This window comes from Rana temporaria, chromosome 5, assembly GCF_905171775.1.
Source record: "Rana temporaria chromosome 5, aRanTem1.1, whole genome shotgun sequence".
Taxonomy (NCBI): domain Eukaryota; kingdom Metazoa; phylum Chordata; class Amphibia; order Anura; family Ranidae; genus Rana; species Rana temporaria.
In genome coordinates this window covers 349,889,859-349,914,263 of record NC_053493.1, presented here as the reverse complement: position 1 = coordinate 349,914,263, position 24,405 = coordinate 349,889,859, and the positions used below count along the sequence as shown (strand labels likewise).

Genomic DNA, 24,405 nt, shown 5'->3' with positions numbered 1-24,405 from the left:
GCAGTCGTATCTTAGCTACATTTAAGTGTATCTCAATTTGAGAATACACTTAAATGTACGACAGCTTAGATTCAGAGTTACAACAGCGTATCTACTGATACGTCGGCTTAACTCTTTGTGAATCTAGCTAATTGTCTGTATGTTTGAGGTTGTTGTCCTGGTGGCAAAATTTGAACAGCGATTGGAGTAAGGTTAGGTAGCCGTAGGGCTTTTTTTCCCAGAAAATAGGTGCAGGTACTCCCCCCTTATGAGTCACAACTTGTCTCCGCCCCCTTGACAACCTTCGAGCACCATTCTTTGGTTCCACCCCATACCCACCTCCCAGTACAAGTATCATTTCAAGATGCTAATTCATATGAAATTTGTTAATTTGTTAACGAGAACAAGAAATATCCGGCCAGCAACAGCAGAACCCCTCTACGGCAACAATAGATCCTCACTAGCAACAATAAACACCCCTCCCCGAAAGCAAAAGACCTCCCCCAGCAGCAATAGATTCACCCCAGCAGCAATAGACCCCCACCAGTAACAACAGATCCTCCAGCAGCCAGTAACAATAGACCCATCCTTCACAAGTAGATTCCTCCCAGCAACAATCAAACCCTACCCCATAAACAGATCCCCCATCCAGAAACAATAGGCCTCCCCAGCAACAATTAACCCCCCTTCAAAAAAGATCCCCACACCACCAGGGACATTAAGTGTTGGAGGTGTCAGGACTGCGTTCCTGCTGAAAAAAAAGCCCTGGGTAGCAGACTAGGGAAAGAAAAGGCCCTCACTAACAGGAATAAAAGATAAGTAGCAAGATGCACAGTGTGCAACCCTAAAAACAAGATATATCACACCACACAAAAAAACACAATCCAACTTGTGTGTCAAGAAAATCCCTGAAGAGATCATGGTCAGAAGAACTGTAATGAAAGCCAACAGCCAGATTACCACCCAGTCAAATAGCTTATATGCCACTAACTGGTCCACTCTTTATTTCTCCATGAGTCAGGGTCTTGTCCCTTAGGAGCTAAGGCTTATAGTTCATGGATCCATCTCCTTTGAGTCAGTATAGAGTGATTTTGCTCCACAAAGTGTTGTGCCACCTTGATCAGAAATCAATTAAGAAATTGCCTATGGATAGAGATACACGATACACCAATCCCTGAAGGGAGTAGTAGTCTTGCCCATGTAGTACAGACTGTAGAGACAGTGAAGCAATTAATAAAGCTTTGTCCCCTTTTGATAATTCATGATGGGGGGAAGTGTATTAGCTAATGTGAAGCTTTGATTGCTAGAACAATCATCCAGGAACAGACCACATCCTTCACACTATGGCTCACAAATTGGAAAAACATTTTAGTTTTGTAGGATGCTGTCCTGGATGCACATCAAGGAATTCCCTGCAACTGCCACTCGCTGTCCTTGTTGGTAAAGGAGCTCCCTTGAGTAACTGCATCCAGTACACATTTCCACCATCTCATCAATCTGTAGTTCAGCTGGTATGGGGTTCCAGTTGCTGTTTTTTACATAGAGTATCTGAGCATTTGTTCATTCCGTTTACCTTACCATGTCATAATACTGTATACTTATTCGAGCTACCATCAAAGAGTCTTGGCCTATTTTCTCTATGCTAACATAGTGTAGTAGTATACTTACATTTAGGTATAGACCCCCCTCAGTGCAGACCAGCCTCCATCAGTGCAGACCCCCCTCCATCAGTGCAGATCCCCCTTCATCAGTGCAGCCCACCCCTCCATCAGTGCTGCCCCTTATCAGTGCTGACCCTCCCCTCCATCAGTGATGACCCCCTTCAGTGCAGACCCCCCTCCATCAGTGCAGACCCCCCTCAGTGCAAACCCCCCCATCAATGCAGACCCCCTCCATCAGTGCAAAACCCCCTCAGTGCAGACCCCCATCATCAGTGCAGACCATCCTCAGTGCAGACCACCCCCCATCAGTGCAGACTCACCTCCATCTGTTCAGACCCCCCTCAATGCAGACCCCCACTCCATCAGTACTGACCCTTCTCAGTGCAGATCCCCTTCATCAGGGCTGACCCCCTCAGTGTAGACCCCCCACCTCCATCAGTGCTGACCCTCCCACCATCAGTGCAGACCCCCTCCATCAGTGCTGACCCCCCTCAGTGCAGACACCCCTCCATCAATGCAGACTTCTCTCAGTGCAGACCCTCCTTCATCAGTGCATACCCCCCTCAGTGCAGACCACCCCCTCCATCAGTGCAGACCCCCCTCAGTGCAGACCCCCCTCAGTGCAGACCCCACTCCATCAGGGCTGACCCCCTCTCCCCTCTTATAGCACCCCCAGCACATGTCCATTTGCATTACATTAAACAGACCTCAGAACCATGCAGGATATAGCAGTATGTCCCTTGGACTCCCTCTCACACAGCGGAGCGCACTGAAGCCACCTCCCCCTTCTGTAGATGTAAAGATAGAGGAGGGAGAGGTGGCTTTGGTCCGCTCCACCGTGTGAGACTCCCGGCGAGAAGCGAGAGATCAGTGTAGGAGTTGCCGCTGCCCAGAGGTGTCACCCCTCTGGCGGGTGTCACCCGGTGCGGCCCGTACTACCCGTCCAGTGATGTATTTAGGTTTTGTGCTGCCCTAGGCCTGACTAAAATCGTGCAACCCCTAATTTAAATATGATCCACCCTTCCTGTCAAGATCACACCCCTTCCTTTTTAAGACCTTCCCTGAAATATTCCAGTGGGGACACTAGTTCTGAGGGCCTTGGGGGGAGATTCCCTTAATCTGCAGAGATATTCTCCCACTTCATGTTTGGCTATGGGGCAGGAAATAAAGAGAAATTAACAGATGGCAAAAAAATTAACAGGGGCTATAACCATCCCTTACTGTATCCAAAATGGAAGAAAAAGTGTTGTCTATAGTTCTACTTTAAGGACAAATTTCTGCAAAATTTATGCAAGACTAAGAAGATATAACCATGCCAGTGGTGCAGCATAAAACATAGCACAGTGATGGAGGTATGTGGTCAAGGCAGTGAGCAAAGGAAGGATTGGGGGCAGAAACAAATAAATGCATCTGTTTTTTTTTCTCATCAGCAATCAACAGAAATAAAATTAAGATTCCCTAATATGTACAACTGACACAAACAAAGGGTTGCAGGAGAGTCCTACTACCTAACTGACAGGTATATGTGATCATGTCAGTGTCCCTTGTGTCTGCACCATCCCTATCATACCGGCAGCAGTGCGGCCTCTTTATGGGGCACCAGACCGATTTGTCCTGCGGCCCAGTCCACCTCATAAGACTGGCACTGCACTAAAAGTGTATCGCAAGCTGGCAGGGACTCTTTTCATGCTGCCCTCCTGCAAAGTGCTGCCCTAGCCCTCAGCCTTGTTGGCCTAGGCCAAGATACAGTGTTGCCCCCGCCCCCCCCAGTGACACTATTTTCTGTAATACCGCGTACACATGACCAATTTTAATGTCATAGAAAAAACATACACACGATCGTGAAAAAAAAAATGATCGAGCAAAGCGCGGTGACGTACAACAGGTACGACAGCACTAAAAAGGGGAAGTTCCATTTGGATGGCGCCACCCTTTGGGCTGCTTTTGCTGATTCCGTGTTAGTAAAGGTTCGGTGAGAGACGATTCCTCCTTTTCAGTCTTCGTGCTTTCAGTCTGTTACAGCGTGACGAATGTGCTATCTCCATTACAAACGCTAGTTTTACCAGAATGAGTGCTCCCGTCTCATAACTTGCTTCTGAGCATGCACGTTTTTTCCGTCGTTAAAACCTACACACGACCGTTTTTCAACGACGTAAAAAATGACAACGTAAAAAACTACGCGAAAAATTAGAGCATGTTCTAAATTTGTAATGCCCATTTTTCACGTCGAGAAAAATGCTCTGGAGCCTACACACGGTCGTTTTTAATGACCAATTAAAAAAATAAAATTTTTCACGTCATGAAAAACGGTCATGTGTACGCGGCATTAGGCTTTTTCTTTAGATTCCCCCAAACCAAAACATATTTCACCCACTTTGACCTCACCCCTGAAAGATTCTGAATGCTCTTGCAGGTGCAGCCAATCACCTTGCTGGCAACCTGTCCTCCCTCAGTGACCTGCATGCCTATGACCTAATGGCCCTTTCACATGTGCGGACTGTATGTCCGCATTTTCATCCATCCGTTTGCGGATGAAAACGGGACATACATTGGTCCCTATGTGATTGCGGGTGTCAGCAGATGAACATCCGCTGACACCCGTAATCACCCGCCTCCGCAAAGCTCCGATTTTGCAGACGGAAGAAAATCCTATTTTTTCTTCCGTCTGTGGATCGGATGAACACGGACATACGGTCCGTGTTCATCCGATCCCCCCATAGGGGAGAGCGGAGGAAAGACAGGGCGGTCCCTGCACAGTGTGCACAGTGTGTGGGGAGCGCCCTGTCAGCCGACGGCTCAGCTGGGATTTTACAGAGGATCCCCACTGAGCTGACGGACACACGGAGGCGGATCATTACTGATAAGATAAGGTGACCAGATTTTTAAAATGAAATCCGGGGACATATTTTTTCTTTACTAGTAATGGCACCAATCAGCACTCTGTGCCTGCCGCCGCCCGCCTCACAGCCTCTCAAGTCTTACTCTTCGGGCCCAGGCTACTACTGGATGGGGAGCTGAGGAAGATCCCTCCGCCAGGGAAGGCAAGGAGATAGGCAGGTGGCTGGCCAGGATTTGAGCCAAGGCAGAAGAACATGCGAGCAAAGCTGAATGAGCATGCGACCGAAACTGAAGAAATATTTGCTCCGACCAACACATGATCATCAGAAAGGGGCACAGATAATGGGAAAAAATACAACCCCCCTATGCTAGTAGGCACGGCGGAGCAGGGGTGTAATTCCAATTTTTGAATATTAATTCTGCACTGGCTGTCTTTGAAATTGCCCTGCTCCCTATTAAATCCAATCTGGGGACAAAACCAGGGACAGACTTGGTCCGGGGACAGTGTCCTCAATCAGGGGACTGTCCCCTGAAACTCCGGATGTCTGGTCACCCTACCCTAAGAGTGGATCCAGGAACTTTTGCCATGAGTGCCACTGAACATTGTTATACAATAATAAGATAACTTGATTCAGGTGGACAAATCACATTGGTTCTAAATTTTTATAGCATTATATATTGTAGTATTGAAACTCTGGGGGCCTCAGTTTTGATGCTAATATTTTAAGGGTCGTGCTTTAAGTACTAAATATACTGGGGATGCTATGACAGTTTTTAGGAAAGTTGTCATTAAACAAAAACAAAGGCTGTTATTGCTGACCTCTTCAAAAATAATAGCTTCTGGCCGGTCATGATTATTCTCTACATTCAAGTTTTCAAGAGTCAGTAAAATGTGATGCCAAAACTCTTGATATTCATACTTGTTTTGGTTCACTATCTTAGAAGGTATTGGAGCCAGAGAGTACAGACGGTCGTTTTTTGTGATGAAAAAAACCGACGTTTTTGAAAACGTCATTTAAAATGATCGTGTGTGGGAGAAAACGTCGTTTTATGTCTTCTGAAAAACGACAAAAAAAAATTCGAACATGCTCGAATTTTTTGTGTCGTTTTTCAAAACGTCGTTTTTTGTTTCACAGAAATTGACCGTGTGTACCAAAAAACGACGTTTAAAACGACGTTTTTAAACCCGTGCATGCCCAGAAGCTAGTTCCAATGGAAAAAAGTGGTGAAACGTAACCTCGCTTTGCTAGAGCATTGTGAAAAAACGATGGTGTGTAGGCAACGTCGTTTTTGAAAATGATGTTTCAAAAACGTCGTTTTATTTCATGATTTAAAACGTCGTTTTTTTTTCATCACAAAAAACGACCATCTGTACGCGGCATAATTATAGCCAGATACTGTATGTTAGTATTGTGTCCCATGATTTGGAGTTGAACACCTTTCACCAGATACTATCATTAGATACCTTTGAGAGAAACAGTTTCTTCTGTAACATTCAAGAATTCGATAAATAAAAAAAGTAAACAGCAGTGAAGCTTTTCTCTAGTAACCAATCTGATTCTTATGCCGCGTACACACAGTAATTTTGTGTGATGAAATAAAACAATGTTTTTCATCATGAAAAAAAAATGACGTTTTTCTAACTTCATCATAAAAAACGACGTTGCCCACACACCATCGTTTTCTGAAAATGCTCTAGCAAAGCGCGGTTACGTACAACACGTACGACGGCACTCTGTTCCATTCAAGCTCCCGTCTCATAACTTGCTTCTGAGCATGCACGGGTTTAAAACGTTGTTTAAAATGTTGTTTTTGCCCACACACGATCATTTTTTATGACACAAAAAACGACATTTTGAAAAACGACATAAAAAATTGAAGCATGTTCGAATTTTTTTTTTGGTCGTTTTTTAGAAGACAAAAAACGATGTGAAGCCCATACACGATCATTTTAAATGACGTTTTTAAAAACGTTGTTTTATTTCATCACAAAAAACTACCGCGTGTACGCGGCATTTAGTTTCCTCTGAAATATAAAACTGTATTGGTTGCTATAAGCAACATTTTGAATTGAGTTGTTGAACTCAGGATCAATATTAGCTTTGCTGAGTAAAATTGGGTCAGAAATACCTTTACAATAAATAAATAAATACATACAGTATATACTCGAGTATAAGCCAACCCGAATATAAGCTGAGGCACCTAATTTTATCACAAAAAACTGGGAAAACGTATTGACTCGAGTATAAGCATAGGGTGTCTATCTGCATGCCTCACTGTGCCTCACTGTGTCCATGTGCATGCTTCACTCTGTCCATGCCTCACTGTGCCCATGACTAGACTGACGTTTAACATGGGAGTCTATGGAAGGGGTGCCCGGCTTTGAAAAATCGGTGCTCCCCAGCCGTAGGTCCCCCAGACAACAAACTTTGCACAATTGTAGAGGAATAGTGGGGCTACATGTTTGCAAAGTTTGGCTTTGGGTCCCCAAAGTCCGGGAGATCAGGCGCAAAAAGGTGACTCGAGTATAAGCCGAGGGGGGCATTTTCAGCACAAAAAAAAATGTGCTAAAAAACTTGGCTTATACTCCAGTATATACGGTAAATAAAAAAGGACAATATAAACATTGCAACCCAGAGAAGCTAATATTATTGGTTTACAGGAGTTCGAATATTACTGTATTTATTAACCACTTGCTTACTGGGGACATGGCAACATTTCAGCTTTCAGCACTGTCACTCTTTGAATGACAATTGCATGGGCATGCGATGTGGCTCCCAAACAAAATTGACGTCCTTTTTTTCCCACAAATAGAGCTTTCTTTTGGTGATATTTGATCACCTCTGTGGTTTTTATTTTTTGCGATATAAACAAAAATAGATTGAGAATTGTGAAAAAATAAATAAATAATTTTACTTTTTGCTATAATAAATACCAAATTAAAAAAATATATATATTTTTCTCAGTTTAGTCCGATACATATTTGTATTCTTCTACATATTTTTGGTAAAAAAAAAAATCGCAATAAGCGTTTAGTGATTGGTTTGCGCAAAAGTTATAGCGACTACAAAATAGGGGATAGAATTATGACATTTGAAGAAATATGTTTTGCCTTCAGTTCTAAGTCTTGATAGGCTTTATGAATTAACTTTTTGATATAACCAAGAAAAAATGATGCACATGTATCACACACAATTGTTCTTTTACATATTGATCTTTAACCCCTTCACACCAGTAAATATGCTACCTCTCGGTGGGTGGGCCTTAACGCTGAATGGCCTCATATTTGCATACCAGATTGTACCTAGAGCTGTGCCAAGAGCGTGCCCTGCACAGTTACTGGCAGCTAACGGAAAGCTCCTGATCATGTAAACACCGTGACAGCCAATCGCGGCGGTCATATGATAATAAACCCTGCACTGCCTCTGGGCATCTGAAACCCTTTAAAGGGCTCAGAGGCACTGGCACAAATGGGTTAACGTTTACAAACACAGTAGACCTTATAGATTCAGTACAGTGCTAGCATCTAAAGGCTCCTTCTGAACCAAAAGCTACAAGCCTGACTTTCAACTAATAACACTAATATAGAAGTTTTCATTACTAGAAACAGCTTAGATAGTCTTTAGTTCATTGTTTAGAGCCATGTTAAGGAGTGCGTTTTCTAAAACTGCATACACACCATATCTATCTATCATTTTAATGGTGGCAGCCCTCATAGGACTTGATAGAAGAATTTACACAAATAGTGGTGCTTAACTGCCGTCTGACTTCAAATAATAAATAAAAAATACTTTAAAAATGCTTAAAGTGGTTGTAAACCCACTTTTTCACTTTTACCTACAGGTAAGCCTATAACAAGGTTTACCTGTAGGTATAAAGAATATCTCCTAAACCTGTACGATTTAGGAGATATTCCCCTCGCAATGCGGGCAGCACATGCGCAGGGGGGAATCCACGGCGAAAGGACCGGCATCCGCCGGACCCTGACGATTTTAAATCTCCCGCGCGCACGACATCATCGCCGCTCCAGCCAATCACAGCGCTGGAGCGGCGATACCCGGAAGACACGCCGGAGCAAGATGACATCCTGCTCGGCGTGGAGCAGGTAAGTGGTGTTCACCTCGTTCCGAGGAAAGTATTTCATAATCGGCTAGTATGCGGTGCATACTAGCCGATTATGCCTTTTGCCTTGCAGGTTTGAAAAAAAAAAAAAAAAAGTTTATGCGGTTTACAACCGCTTTAAATAAGTTCCTATTTGCAGTATACGGTATATTGTATATAAATGTGTCTCACTATGTTTAAGTCACACTCCGGAATCAACTACAAATCATGTGCATTTAGTCAGAGTTTCTCTGCAGCATGCTTAAAATAGAAACAAAAAGCTACCAAGTTGAACACTTTTTCATTTTAAATAGAGTCATGCCCCATACACACGAGCGGAATTTCCACCAGCAAAAGTCTGATGTGCGCTTTTCATTGGAAATTCCGACCATGTGCATGCTCCATCAGACTTTTGCTGTCGGAATTTCCGCCAGCAAAAGTTTGAGAGCAGGTTCTCAATTTTCAGAAAATACGTTCGTCTGGAAAAAAAACACGCAACCATCCAACTTTTTTCCGACGGAAATTCCACTCGTGTGTACAGGGGATAAGAAAGCGTTCTACCCTCTCTCCATTTTGTTTGTTATCTGTGTCACTTTGTGGAAATTTCCTTTCAATTCCTGTCCCATAGCCAAAACGAGAACCACGAGGAAATCCCTGCAAAGTGAACAAATCCCTGGTTGTCACTAGAACCAGTGCCCCCTCTATTTCCTTTCTATTCCTGTTCTGATAACAACTTTAAATTTGGGATTTTGTATCACTTTCACTCTTGGTGATAATGGTAAACAGGACAAATAAAAGGGGATGAATCTCCCTAATGGGGGCACAGACAGTAATAAAGACCTGGCATGGGTTCCAATCCCTCCCCACCATAACACAAATGGAAAAAAATAATGCCACTAGTTATTCTGTGTTAACGAAAGTCCCTTACAACAAATATATTGTTAAACAACAATTATGAGGTAGAATTATGATAGTCCAATAATGTGTGGACTTTTCCTCCTATAATTATGCTTGGCTGGTATTCATAACCCCCAGAAGGGTAGAAAAGAGATAAAACATTAATACAAATAATGACATTTCCAACTTGTAAATGCCATCTAATTGAATACATTCATAATATATGTAATGTCATGTATTGCACAAAACCACAATGATCAGCAATAGCCCAGTTAACACAATGGAGTGTATATGCTTTGTAATCAACATATACTGTAGTGATGCTTACCCTACATCAGCACATACAGCATGCATGGTTCAGAAGATAAGTTAGTAGTAGTGCCTGGTCAGCCCCGTCAGTGCTCCTTTGCAACAACCTGATACATATGTACATTTTATATTATATATATATATATATATAAAATAGTGTGCACACAAGTTCAAAACAGTTATAGGAGACACTCCTAGGTTTTGCTCAATTGAAAAGCCTGTGGCGTGCATAAAACACAACCCAAAAACTTCACCCGGTGCAGGAAAAAATGTGCACACACATAAAGAGTGAAACACAAAAAAAAACTGTGACGGGTGCATCGTCAAGTGGTCCTCCGAAAAAGGCCCAGCTCTGATCCCCACGGGGCGTTAGGCTCCTGGCAGGGAAAAGAGTAAACTGTGGTCCATGCAGCTGAAGCCACATGGACCCACCATGGCCCAAGCAGCCGAAGCCACAAGGACCCAACATCCTCGGAGGGACTGCCGAAACAGAACCCTCCTCGGTGAGGCTCCCCCGAAAGGGAGACCCCATGAGAGCAGGCAAACTAAGCCAGAAGGCCATGTCCACCCACTCCCAAGACTTTCAGAGCAGGCCCGAGGACCAGCACCCTACTCATCACACTAAAAGTGCAGTGCACCAAACATAAAGAAGACAAAACGTGACAAACGGGAGTAAAATAAAAAAAAGTAACTGGGGGAAAAGGAAGGTGGGAATGGTGAGTGGAAAGTGGCCACCGTGCAATACGATGGCCGGCCCTCTGGCCAGGAACAAAAATTCCTCTGGTCCTAGCCAAAAGGCTCGGCCCTAGAGGCAGGTGTTAAAAAGTGTGTTTGTGGAGATCGTGACCATGGTGCCAAACGATGAGTGCCCCTCACACACTAGTGCAATGTATGGCACCCCTGGACTGCCACTCCAGGGGCACTATCTCCACAGGCTTTTCAACGGTCCCTGACCCCCCGTCCTGACCAGCAGCACCCTTCCCAGCCAGGAAGGTAGGAGAAGAGGTCGGGGAGAGCCCGCCTAAGCAGGCTGCTACCCACAACCCCCATCCCTCCCACCTAATCACATTTGGGAAATACTACCCGCTCCTAACCCGCGCATGCTCAGAAGCAAGTTATGAGACTGGAGCGATCATTCTGGTAAAACTACCATTCGTAATGGAGTAAGCACATTCATCATGCTGTAACAGACAGAAAAGCGCGAATCGTCTTTTACTAACACGGAATCAGCTAAAGCAGCCCAAAGGGTGGCGTCAACTTCCCCTTTATAGTGCCGTTGTACGTGTTGTACATCACCGCGCTTTGCTAGACCATTTTTAAAAAACGATGGTGTGTGGGCAACGTCGTTTTAATGATGAAGTTGGGAAAACGTGGTATTTTCTAAATGCCGAAAAACTTCGTTTTTTTTCATGCCGAAATATGATGGTGTGTACGCGGCATTATTGTCAGGGAAACATGGTACGTAGGATAAGTCAATTCAGCTCTATGATCCAGGTGTATGGCCTTTCTAAAAAGCTAAAAGACTATTGACAGAATTTATACCTGTTTCAACTCTACAAAACTAAACACTTTCAGGCCGACTTAAGCTGAAATGAAAACTGAGAGAAAGAAGTAATTAGTGATAGCTACTACTAATATTTTATGTATCACACATTGTTTGCAAATAGTTTCCATAAAGCCAGGAAACAAGAAGATAAGTTTGCTTAAGGTCAGTTTTATAAAGGACAGAAAGGTTCATCTGCAAGCTTTAACACCAGCAAAAAAATACATTGTTTTCTTTCCCAGTGTCTATATACTGTATTCATGTATACTGTTTTTATCTATTAACTTCTGTTGTCATTTTATTTTCAGTTAGGCTTTTACTTAGCTTTCCCCAAACCAAAACTTATTTCACCCGCTTTGACCAGACTCCTGGCTCTACTGATCTCAACACACATGGTGGAAAGATTATAAATGCTCTTGCAAGTGCAGCAAATCACCTGGATGACATTGCTGGCAACCTGTCCTCCCTAAGTGACCTGCATGCCATCAACCTACAGTAAGAGTGAATGCAGGAAACTTTGTCCTAAGTACTACTGAATATTATTATACAATACTTGATTCTGATGGACAAAATGTTTAAATGTTAACATTTTAAATGTGTTTGCAGCATTATATAGTGTTGAAACTTTTTGAGTGACTAACTTGGAAGTTATTGAAGTCAGAGAGTAAACATAATAGCCAGTTATTGTACAGTAGTAAGTCCCCTGATTTAGAGAAGAGAATCTTCCACCATGTGCCTTATAAATGCCTTATAAGATTTATATTTATTTCAGCTAGAATGGTTATAGCAAAATCGTGGAGGTCGGCCATGCTCCCATTCGACCACCTTAAAAACAAACTCTCCTGGATCATGCTCAACGAACATATGACTGCTATCCTTCATGACAAACTAGATTTCTTCAAAGCTGTCTGGGATCCATGGATCAACTATTTGTCATATGATCCTAGGTCTCTTCTGATCTAGATATCGGATGTTTCATTGGCTGGCACGGAGATACTTTCCCCCTCATACCATTTATGTTTTGTTTTTGTTTTTTCTTCTTCTTCTTCTTTTGATTTTACTACATTTATTTTCCTTGCTTAACTTATAGTAATAGGTTTGGAATACCTGTATCTTTGACACGCGGTCCCAATACCTAACCTGATATTCTATATATTGGGAATGGTGTTGGGCCCCTGTAATTCGTTTTAATTTATTCATTTTTATCGATGATAATACTGTTCTGCCTTTCCACGCATTTGATTGTTCAATTACTGCCTTGAATTTTGTTGGCCTTGACATGTGTTTTGTTAACTGACTTCTGATTGATTGGCATACTACTGTGTATGCCGAATGGTGAAATCTACTGAGAATTCTACATTGTATACGTAGACTACCACCATATATATTACAGTCGAGGATACGTTCTGTGTATGTTTTATACTGCTTTTGATAATATGGCTTCCTTATACGATTTCATTTGTTCCGTTTTGTTGTATGGAGATTGAAAATGCCTTAATAAAAAATATTGAAACAGAGAATCTTCCACCAAACACTTTAATTTTAGGAGAAGCAGTTTGCTCTGTAACCCTTATGCCGCGTACACACGATCATTTTTCGGCATGAAAAAAAAACAACGTTTTTCGGCATGTAGAAAAAACAGCGTTTTTCCAACTTCATCATTAAAACGACGTTGCCCACACACCATCGTTTTTTAAAAATGCTCTAGCAAAGCGCGGTGACGTACAACATGTATGACGGCACTATAAAACGGAAGTTGCATGTGGATAACGCCACCCTTTGGGCTGCTTTAGCTGATTCCGTGTTAGTAAAAGACGATTCACGCTTTTCTGTCTGTTACAGCGTGATGAATGTGCTTACTCCATTATGAACAGTAGTTTTACCAGAACGAGCGCTCCCGTCTCATAACTTGCTTCTGAGCATGCGCGGGTTTTTAACGTCATTTTAGCCAACACACGATCATTTTTTACAACCCGAAAAATGACATTGTTTAAAACGTCATTAAAAAATGCAGCATGCTTGAAAAAAAAAATGTCGTTTTTCAGAAGCCGAAAAGCATTTTTTTAAAACAAAGTTTTTTTCATGCCGAAAAATGATTGTGTGTATGCAGAATTAGAAGTACATTGAATTAAAAAAGTTATCCCTGTTGATAATTTCTCCACTTTCTGGAAATTCCCATTAAACCTAATATCAAAATGGAGCTAAGAAACGCAAAATGCCGAAAAACGCTAATAAACGCTCAAAAACGCAGCTCGCTAGCGTTTTTTTTATCCACTGAAAAAAAAAACACTGAAAAACGCTAATAAACGCTATTGCAAAAGCGCTAAAAAAACGTTAAAAGGCTCCCTGCAAAGCTACTGGCATTTTTTATAGCTTTTTTTTTTAGCTCCCAGTGTGCATGGAGCCTTAGAATTACATTAAAAAACATTGCAACCCAGGGAAGCAAATGCTCTTAGTATACAACAGTTTGAGCATTACTGTTCTTAATAAATATTAGGGGGCAGATCCACAGAGCAAGTACGCCGGCGTATCTATTGATACGCCGGCGTACTTTCAAATTTCCCGCGTCGTATCGTTGTTTTGAATCCTCAAAACAAGATACAACGGCTTCTGGGTTAGATCCGACAGGTGTACGTCTTCGTTTTCCGTGTCGGGTATGCAAAATTAGCGATTTACGACGATCCACGAACGTACGCGTGGCCATCGCATTTTCGAACGTCGTCTGTAGTCGGCTTTTTCCGGCGTATAGTTAAAGCTGGTATTTTGCGGCGTATAGGTAGACTTGCAATGTTAAGTATGGCCATCGTTCCCGCGTCGAAATTTGAAATGTTTTAATTTGTTGCGTAAGTCGTCCGTGAATAGGGATGGATGTAACTCATGTCTAAGTTCAAAAAAATGACGTCGTTGCAACGTCATTTCGCGCAAAGCACGGCGGGAAATTTTGGAACGACGCATGCACAGTTCATTCGGCGTGGGGACGCGCTTCATTTAAATGAATCACGCCCCCTACCCGCCGATTTGAATTACGCGCCGAGAGATACACTACGCCGCCGTAACTTTCGGCGTGCAAGCTTTCAGGATTCGAACCAAAGCCGGAAAAGTTACAGCGGCGTATCGTATCTCTGATACGCGGCGCAGGTGTAAAGGTATGTGGATCTGGCCCTTGGTGTTTATGTATACAAAAAAATCTATACTCTCGATTTCTTTTTGCAGCTGCTGTCTCGCACAATCCAGGTGGTCTTGGCTACTCACTTCCCTGGTGATTTCACTGCTGATGTTAAAGTTGCCTGGGACAAATTCCTTGCTCTAGACTCTGCAGTCCTCACCTCCAAGTACAGATAAATCCACCCTGCATAACAGGCTACATCAGTAATTAAAGCAAGTGAAACAACATGCAATTGGGAGTTCTTTGGGCTCATTTCAATTACAACCAATTTACAATGGTTTTTGAAGAGTATTTATTTGTGTATATCTCCCATCAAATATATATCTGGTGTGCGCTTGAATAAAGCCCAACATATTTTTAATTTCTGCATCAACTGTTGCATTATTATGCTTTGTTTTGATATTATTACAAATATATATGTGGCAATTACTGTTTCTTTTTTAAAAAAAAAAATCAAGCTAGGTTATGGGTTAATTTAAAAAAATAACATCTGCCTAATCAAATAGTTAGAGTGAACATGGGTTTACAAGACTGATATTAATTGTACACAGTTTAGTAAGACTTAAAGCGGAGTTCCAGCCACAATTTCACTTTTTAAATATATATACCCCTGTAATACACAAGCTTAATGTATTCTAGTAAAGTTAGTCTGTAAACTAAGGTCCGTTTTGTTAGGTTGTTACAGCATTTAGACACTTTATAAAATAGAAATTGACTGGGGCCATCTTAAGTGTGGGCATCATGAAGCCAGACTGTATGACTTCCTGGATTTCAGCCTTGCAGATCTCGCACATGCTCAGTGCTGCACAAGCAGTGTAATAGGTTTCAGATCAGGTTTCAGCACCTGTACTGTCCAAGTCACATGATTCTTCGAGACTGGGAGTGCACAGACTCCTGGAAAGTTACACCCACTACATTCCCAGGAGTCTGTGCGGTGTAGGTTAGGAAGCTTAAGCACCTAGGTGCAGGAAGAGGGAAGATTAACTATTCTGCCTAGCAACAACACTTTGAAGGCATCTAAAAAAAAAAAAAAATTCTTAAAGGACTAATGACATTTTTTTAAAACTACTGATGTAATGTTATATTTATGGGTGGAACTCCACTTTAACATGCAAGCGTTCAACTCTCCAGTGTCTACATTTTAAATTAATTTAAGTGTATGTATAGCCAAAATGTATTTATTTTAGTTTTCTTGATACAGTAGTAAGGGGTTAAAGCGCTTGTCAAGTTTTAGTTGCTTTGGGCATCCTCAGTTGGTAGAATGTCCCTCTATTTGTCTTTAAAACTATTATCCACAGAAAGTAATGGGAAATCCAAACTTTTAAGCGCTGTACACACGATCGGAATTCCGATTCTCTAAAAACCGGTGGATTTTTTCATCGGCAATCCGATGAAGCCGACTTTCATCAGTCTTGCATACACACTATCAGACTAAATTCCGACCGTCCAAAATGCGGTGACTAAAAACTCTATGACGTGCTGAGAAAAATTAAGTTCAATGCTTCCGAGAATGCGTCGACTTCTGAGCAAGCTCGGAATGGGGCCCACACACGGTCAGTTTGTCTGATGAAAAAAGTCCATCGTACTTTTTTCATTGGTAAAACCGATCGCGTGTACACAGCATAAGAGTTGCCTTCATAGAAAAGGTGAGGAAATATCTTTCTGTTGGCAACTGTTTTATATCAGAATTCTGCCTTGCATGGAGAGATTTCCTCTTACTTCCTATTTCATATCTGAGACAGGAAATTAAGTAAAATCTCTTCAATAGGCTTCAGACATCAAAAAATAAACTGATAGAGGTTTGAAACCCGCCTATTCAATGCACAAATGGTTATACATATGCTTTAATTGTAAAATATGCAGTATAAAACATGCATAGAGCAGCATGTGTTTCCATCTATTTCTAACACATCTCTGAAAAAATGTGTTCACTTATATCAACAAAGGCAAAAGTAAAGTCAGGATTTTTTAAAGAGCTTACTTTAACCACTTCCCACCCGCAATATAGCAAAATGATGTCCGAAAAATGGTTAAGTTATCCTGACTGGGCGTCATACGACATCCAGCAGGATAAGCCGCGTGGGCACGGGGTTCTTTGCGGGTTCCAGGTGCGGCACCCACCTTTAGGGTGTGCGCACATCACGGGCCCCACCACTATGGCCTACCAGGCCGGGGTCGCGTGCTACGCGGAGTTCCTGACTCTGGGCTCTCATAGCCCGGAGCAACTGATGCTGCCAGGGACCCCAGTGACTTACTGGGTTCCCATACCTATTGAGAAGATCCCAAGCTGGGTGCTGTTTGGTGGGGGATCGGTCTGAGGAGAACCCGGAGGCAGGTGATCCAACAGGACTTGAACGAACCATCGGGGGATCTGGGTTGCTGGACACTGACAGGTCACAATTCAAACTGTCAGTCGGTGACCCCGAAAGACATACTGGGAGGATTTGCTCTATCGTTCTAACTTTCAAGTACTAGGCCTGTGGCAGAGGTTCCACCTTAACATCCCAATTTAATTAGAGCCAAGTCGGTGGCAGAGACTTGTTCCTCACAGAAGTTCTAAGTGGCGCTCTGCCAGGCCTGTGAGAGGTCTGTCCAGGGGCACTTCACCCACTCCCGCTGGAGTGGCAACGAGTACTAATACAATTGCTAAAGGGCAGGACTGCCTTTACCATCCGTAGCCTGATTCTGTGAAGTTGCTCTTCCTTCACCAACCTGTCCTGTCTACCTCAAGTTGACATGTTGGTCATGTTTCACCAGAAAATAAAGCATTGAAAACCGCAGCCAATGGTATGGACATTCTGTTACTGCTCTCAACACCACCATCACCCCTAGATACCGTATAGAGGTAACTTAAATACGCCGATCCCAAATCTAACCAGCGGCTCCTCCGGGGGTAAGCGCTACAGTAATTTTTAATAACATTCAATTACAATGTGACTTGAGTCGAAATTGTATATACTACTGTATTTTCCAGCATATAAGACGACCTTTTACTCTTAAAAAACAGCCAAAATGCAGGGATCGTCTTATACGCCGGGTCAGCCCCTCGGATGCCCGATGGATGTGCGGTAATACATCGCGGGGGGCGTGGTCTGGCCGCAATCGAATATGGACGCCTAATCCCGGAGCACTGCTCCTCCACAGAGCTACACAAAGCCATCCAGCTGCCCACCCATGCTCCTCTGCCCTATAACAGGGGATATCGACACCTCTCATCCCCCGGATTATGCCCCACATGATGATCAGGTATCTGACATGGAGTAGACAGAGCAGCAACAACCTCATCTGAACTCCTCTCCCTCTGATAGAGGTGAGAGGTCTGCCATGTCACCTGCACACTCTCCCACAAAGCCTGCCCCTGGCACTGAGCCTTGTAGTCCCACAGCTAAAGTTGATCCTACACGGCCTCTAGGCAATGTTTACAACCACAAGAAGGAAGAAATATGAAGCCTCGGGAGGGGGGGTCATCTTATATGGTGAGTACAGGCAAAAACTCTTAGAAAACTGTAAAATTAGGGGGTCGTCCTATACACCGGAAAATATGGTACATTTTTTTTTATTTACTCTTTTTTTCCCCCACGAACGTGGAGTTGCCCTTTAAGTGAAATTTCCTTAATAGGATTCAGACATCAAAAAAGAAACAGACAGAGGTGTTAAACCTTCTCTTTACACTTTAATTGTAAAATATGCAGTATAAAACATGCATAGAGCATGAATGTGTTTTCATACATTTTTAGCACAGCTCTTAAAATGTGTTAAAATAAAGTCTGAATTGTGTGAAGCTGGTCATACACTATAATCTCTGTACAATCTCCTTTAGATGTACTAATATAAGGACACATCTAAACAATCCATTTAAATAGTATTACATCAGGGAGACCATTGCACTACATGGTTGATAGAAGATCTAAAAGAGATTGTGCAGTTTAAATATATAGTGTATGGTCAGCCACTTGTTTTGGGTTTATACCTCACACACACACACATATGTAAAAATCTCTTAGAAATATGCTTGGATGGTATTCTTAACCCCCAAAAGGGTAGAAAAGAGATGAAACATTAATGAAAATATTGACATTTCCAACTTATAAATGCTATATATTGGATTACATTCATAAAATATATGTAATGCCATAGGAAAATTAAAATGGTCCTATTAATCCTAAACGTGACCCAGCAGCAACTTTCCTGTGAGATATTAACACAGTAACAAATTTTGACTAAAATATAAGCTGCGCTAAAAACATACATATATGTGATTCATACATACATTATGCGATTCAAAAAATTATAACTATAAGTTGACTTTAAATAGTCTGAAGCTGTTACGCTCAAACAGTGAAAATTCCATACACAGTAAAACCTTGGATTGTGAGCATAATTCATTCTTAGAAACATGATTGTAATCCAAAGCACTTGTATATCAAAGCAAATTTCCCCATAAGAAATAATGAAAACTCAAATGATTAATTCCACAAACATTTATTCATAAGTCCTTCAGTTTATAGTCCATATAAAAAGATTATAGCAAGGTAGGTTGTGTAACCATAAAATGTCCATCCACAAATGGAAGCCTCCACAAAGGGATTATAAGCTAAATCCAGCAGGAGCTACAGTGCATAAAAGAGAAGAAAGGCACCTCTAAGTGTAGCAATATGTTTACATTTAATGAAGGTACAACATTTAGCAACTCGCATGGTTTATGATTAAAAGAGGCACATCTAAGTATGCAGTCATCTGGGCTAAGGCTGTCCACACAGAACATCCCCTGCACCGCCATCTTTTACCGCTATCAGTCTGCGATCGTGACCCAGAAACCTACCCTGCAGTAGAGCGATTTGAAAGCGAGGCTTAAACCACTCATGGAGCTCAGCGTGGAAAGGATGATGTTGATGGCACTAAGGAGGATGGTCTATGTGGACAACTTTACTCCGGATCCCTGCATACATAGATGTGCCTCTTTTATTCATCAACCATGTGAGTTGCTAAATGTTGTACCTTTATTAAATGTAACCGTATTGCTACACTTAGATACGCCTCTCTTCTCTTTCATACTCAGTTGTGACATGAGGCTACTTGTATATCAAGACATCGCTTGTATATCAAGTCAAAGTTTATTTAAAAATGTTGCTCATCTTGCAAAACGCTCTCAAACCAAGTTACTCTCAAACCAAGGTTTTACTGTAAGTGAAAAACTGTTTCATGGAGTGAAACAGTATATATTATTGGTATATATAGTTCAGTGCAAAGTCCAAACAATATATAACTTCTAGTAAGAGTAATCGGTGATTCCAATGAGTCTCCAACACCATCCAACACCTTTAAGGAGTGATCTTGTGAGTTAATACCACCACCAATGGCTAAAAGGCCCGATCAAGGTCACAAGCGCCTGTGGCTTAATACCCAGCTAGGGCCTTTAATTCAGTCTGTCTACTTAGCAGGGAACATCAATCCTCCCCGAACAGTGGTTTATAAAGATGCCCCAAAATAAAGAAGACTCTGCATAGTGTAAAACCCTCACACTTAAATGGACCTAAAATTAGGTTGCACTTACAGAGTAGTGGTGTAAAATTGCCTTAATTCGTATGCATAGCCGGCACACATACAAAAAAAATGTCTTCCAGGACACGAGCGTAGCAGTGATGTCAGTGCGTCACACCGACCTACGCGTTTCATTATGCGTCATCCAGGGGCACAGGCGGCACACTGAGTCACCGCGTATTACACCTTACAGCAAAACCACACCTCGATCTGAGCCGCGGATGGTAAACAGAGAACTCACAGCCAAGCTGTATAAAAACCAAGCCTCACCTTCAACTGAGGAAGAAAACCTAAGTGGTTAATCAGCCATTAAAATATTAGAAACAAAAACAAACGGTGGAGTAGCGCTAAAGAGTGAAAGGCCTTCATATAACTTCTAAATCAATGAGAAGGCTACATAAGAGTCCAATGAATATCAAAAAATGTGAACAAATTGATATATGAAAAAAATGAAAAATAAAAAATGTATTAATAGTCCAAACGTGTATCAGATTTGAGTGTAACACACTGCTGTAGCTATGAAGGAAAACTCTGGGTCCAAATGGTAAATATAGCTTGCTGACCCTTACCAGAATGGAAGATCCTAACGGATCTAGTCAGGCTGAAATCCCTGGATCATGTATGTTGGAATGGAACTTGTCTGTTAAGACGATCCTTCAAGGGGTCACGATCAGTTCAGAGTAGAAATGTCAGCGAGGATAAAAAAGCCGGCGTGTCAGAACGAAAGTCCTCAAATCGCGGTGACGTCAGCACGTTGCCTCCCAACGTTTCGTCTACACTAGACGTGGTCACGGGATTCTTTTTTATCCTCGCTGACATTTCTACTCTGAACTGATCGGTGACCCCTTGAAGGATCGTCTTAACAGACAAGTTCCATTCCAACATACATGATCCAGGGATTTCAGCCTGACTAGATCCGTTAGGATCTTCCATTCTGGTAAGGGTCAGCAAGCTATATTTACCATTTGGACCCAGAGTTTTCCTTCATAGCTACAGCAGTGTGTTACACTCAAATCTGATACACGTTTGGACTATTAATACATTTTTTATTTTTCATTTTTTTCATATATCAATTTGTTCACATTTTTTGATATTCATTGGACTCTTATGTAGCCTTCTCATTGATTTAGAAGTTATATGAAGGCCTTCACTCTTTAGCGCTACTCCACCGTTTGTTTATGATTTATATGTTTGTATAACATTTTTGTTTCTTTTTCACTTTTTGGTAAGCGCACTTTTTTACTTTTTATTAAAATATTAGAGGTCAGAATATTAAAGGCCTTAATTTCAATTAAGAAGGAAAGCCTTTAAAGCTTGATTAGCCACACAAAAAAAGGTTTTATTAACAAAAACCACCCTGCAAAACTGGCTATATTATTTCCAATGTCACTTGTTATATAAAATACAGCAATATGGAAACCTGTAAAATTTAACATTGTTAACTAATGATGACACAAAGTTAAGATGGCATCCATTAGATCGACTGTATTTTGATAAATGTCATATACCACACACACCGAAAATAGAAAAAATTGTCCACATGGTGTCACTCTTTGAACATCTGTAGAGTGACACCTAGTGGAACCTACTGAAGCAAATGATTCAATTAATTCCAGAACCTGCATAGCAGATCCAACAAAATTGGCTATACACTATCACATTTCAAAAGCATCTAATCCATCCTCATAGCTAAAATAAATAAAATAAAAATGTTGCAGTTTAAATAATTGACACCGCGACACTGAATGAACAAAGATAAAAAATAAAAAATATATATGCCAAGACTGCCTCTAGGAGGAACATGTAATAGTTAAAAGCAAAAAATCTTTACAATATTCCCAAAAATAACGAGACTATATTAAAAGAAATGACAGTGTCAATTTTATGCACTGTGAACTTTAAAAAACAGAAATGTGAAAAATATATCTTCATGGAGTCACACCAAAACTGTCTCTATAGTCACATCTAGTGGATTGATGACACATCCCTTACAATAACTAATCTCAATGTGTAAGCATTGGGCTTTACTCAAAAAGCGACCCTTCAAATCTACAAATATATAAACCAATTTGATTCTAACCCATACTAGGGCAGGAATATTATTCCAAAAAGAAGAGGATTAACGTATCTGTCAGAGAACTCCCGTAAGACGCTTTGCACATAGACGTGCGCAAGCGCATAGCCTTTGCCATAGAATGGCTCACAGGCGCGCGCATGCACGCCAGAGCTCCCAATTGCGGGCACGCATGCGCACAGATACAGGCACGCGCGCACACGTACGAGCCTAATTCAGTTTGGCGCCAGACAGCCTATTTAAAGGGTGTCTGGGCTCTTGTGCCTTGCTGACTGATCTTCAGCTTGTTTCTGAAATCCTGCTTGATCCTGTATGTCTTCCCAGTATTCTGACCCGGCTCCGTTCCTGACTCTGGCTCTGTCTACGATTCGGTACCTCACTGCCCGCTTGCTGACGAACCTGACTATCTCTGAGACCTTGCTCCTGTCTATGCCCCTGATCACTGTTAACCCTTGGTTACCTGCCTGGCTATCACCTGTTCCTGCGCAACTCATCACGGTCTGCTCCAGGCCGCTGAACCCTGCCAAGCTGTTCCCCAGGGACCTCCGGCTCCAGGCACTCGTGTCCTTCGGCTTCCTCTGTTTCATCTTCAGCAGAGCCAGGACAGGAGATATAAGAGAGGCCGACCTCATCAAATCAGTCTCCCATCCGATCCCTGACAGTATCTTTAGGTAAGGGAGATCAGAACAGCAAACAAGAAAAAAGGGTACTCAGAGAGTAACCATAGACCGGACTTTAGAGGCATAGAAAACAGTGGAGAAGTAGAAAAAATATAACAATATTTATTGAAAAAAGTACATATTATAGTCAAAAAGTGTTAAAAATGTTGATAAAAATCCTGTAAAAATTATACAATTTGTACAGTGAGCCCTTGTGCGTCAACACGTTTCACTGTTAGGCTTCTTCAGGACACAATCAAGGTTAAAAGGGTAGCAAAAAGAGAGAGTGAGTCTCACTGTCTGGAACTAAATATATTTGAATTACAAATCCGATAAATAACACATACAATAAAAAGCATATACTTGTCTGTCCTGAGGAAAACAACTGACACATGGGGACATAAAGAGTCAGAGGAATAATTTATAGTTGATTGGGCTTTGTTTGTAAATGTCCAATGGCCGGAGAGAGTTTTCACCAACAATATCCAATATGTGGTATAGTTTCAAAAGACTGCAAAAAGATGATCAGCAAGCAACTAATTCTGATGGAGAATGTGAAAAAGTAGCAGTGGAATTCATTGAATCATTTGATTCAATAGGTTCCACCAGGTGTCGCTCTGGAGATGTTCAAAGAGTGACACCATGTGGACAAATATTTCTTTTTCCGGTGAGTGTGGTATATGGTGGCCTTATAAGGCCATTTCTGACAGTTATCAAAATACAAGGATCTAATGGATGCCATTGGATGGTGGTGGTATTAACTCACAAGATCACTCCTTAAAAGGTGTTTGATGGTGTTGGAGACCCATTGGAATCACAGATTACTGTCACTGGAAGTTATATATTGTTTGGACTTTGCACTGAACTATACCAAAAACATATATATTGTTTCACTCTATGCAACACATTTTTTCACTTATATGGAATTTTCACTGTTTGAGCATAACAGTCCCAAACTATTTAAAGTCAATTTATAGTTATAATTTTTCTAATCACATATTTGTATATGTATTGCCATGTAATGCACAAAACCACAATTATCAACAATAGCTCAGTAAACACAAAAGATGCGGCGTAATCAACATATAGTGATAAGAAGCACATACAGCATGTACGGTTCAGAAGATAAGATAGCAGTAGTGCCTGGTCAGTCCTGTGAGTGCTCCTTTGTAGCAACTTGAAATGGATATATATATATATATAACATACATATCCAAAACAGGTATAAAGGTATTTGTAAGTCTTACAGCAAAAATAAGCCAAAAACAACAGCATTTTATTATCACTGTTTTTCAATGAAGTTTAGTCTGTCGGTCTTTCACAAGACACTGAAACATAACTGTGATCAGAATAATAAATCCAAATTCCCACCAATCCACAACATCCCCTAGTGATCACGCAGAGCAAGTGTAAAACGACACATACAGGGCTGAGGTAAAAGAAAGGCCACATTAGGAATAAATCACTATAAACCACCAACACCACAACAACAAAATGCTGCATTATAGCTGAAATGTAAGTATACAAATGTAGCTAATGCATACAAATTGTTGTATGCAGAAAAAGTGGAAATAAAGGAGAATACCTGTAGCACTCACAAATGGCTGCCTGTGCACATGGTAAACACCAGGCAGGAA

The 24,405-nt window shown here is 41.6% G+C and overlaps 3 protein-coding genes across 6 annotated transcripts in view; 2 read left to right on the top strand and 1 right to left on the bottom strand.

Annotated features, from left to right (window-relative positions):
* Nucleotides 1-24,405, bottom strand: part of RALYL (RALY RNA binding protein like) — a 1,196,807-nt gene that overhangs the window by 704,997 nt on the left and 467,405 nt on the right. The gene's annotated exons all lie outside the window — the stretch shown is intronic.
* LOC120941235 (hemoglobin subunit alpha-3-like) overlaps nucleotides 1-24,405 on the top strand; it is a 59,915-nt gene that overhangs the window by 12,211 nt on the left and 23,299 nt on the right. The gene's annotated exons all lie outside the window — the stretch shown is intronic.
* On the top strand, nucleotides 9,829-14,711 carry LOC120939674 (hemoglobin subunit alpha-3-like). The gene is made up of 4 exons (XM_040352010.1): nucleotides 9,829-9,844; nucleotides 11,571-11,823; nucleotides 12,419-12,437; nucleotides 14,542-14,711. The coding sequence occupies exons 1-4, from the start codon at nucleotides 9,829-9,831 to the stop codon at nucleotides 14,668-14,670; spliced, it is 417 nt and encodes a 138-aa protein (XP_040207944.1). The 3' UTR covers nucleotides 14,671-14,711.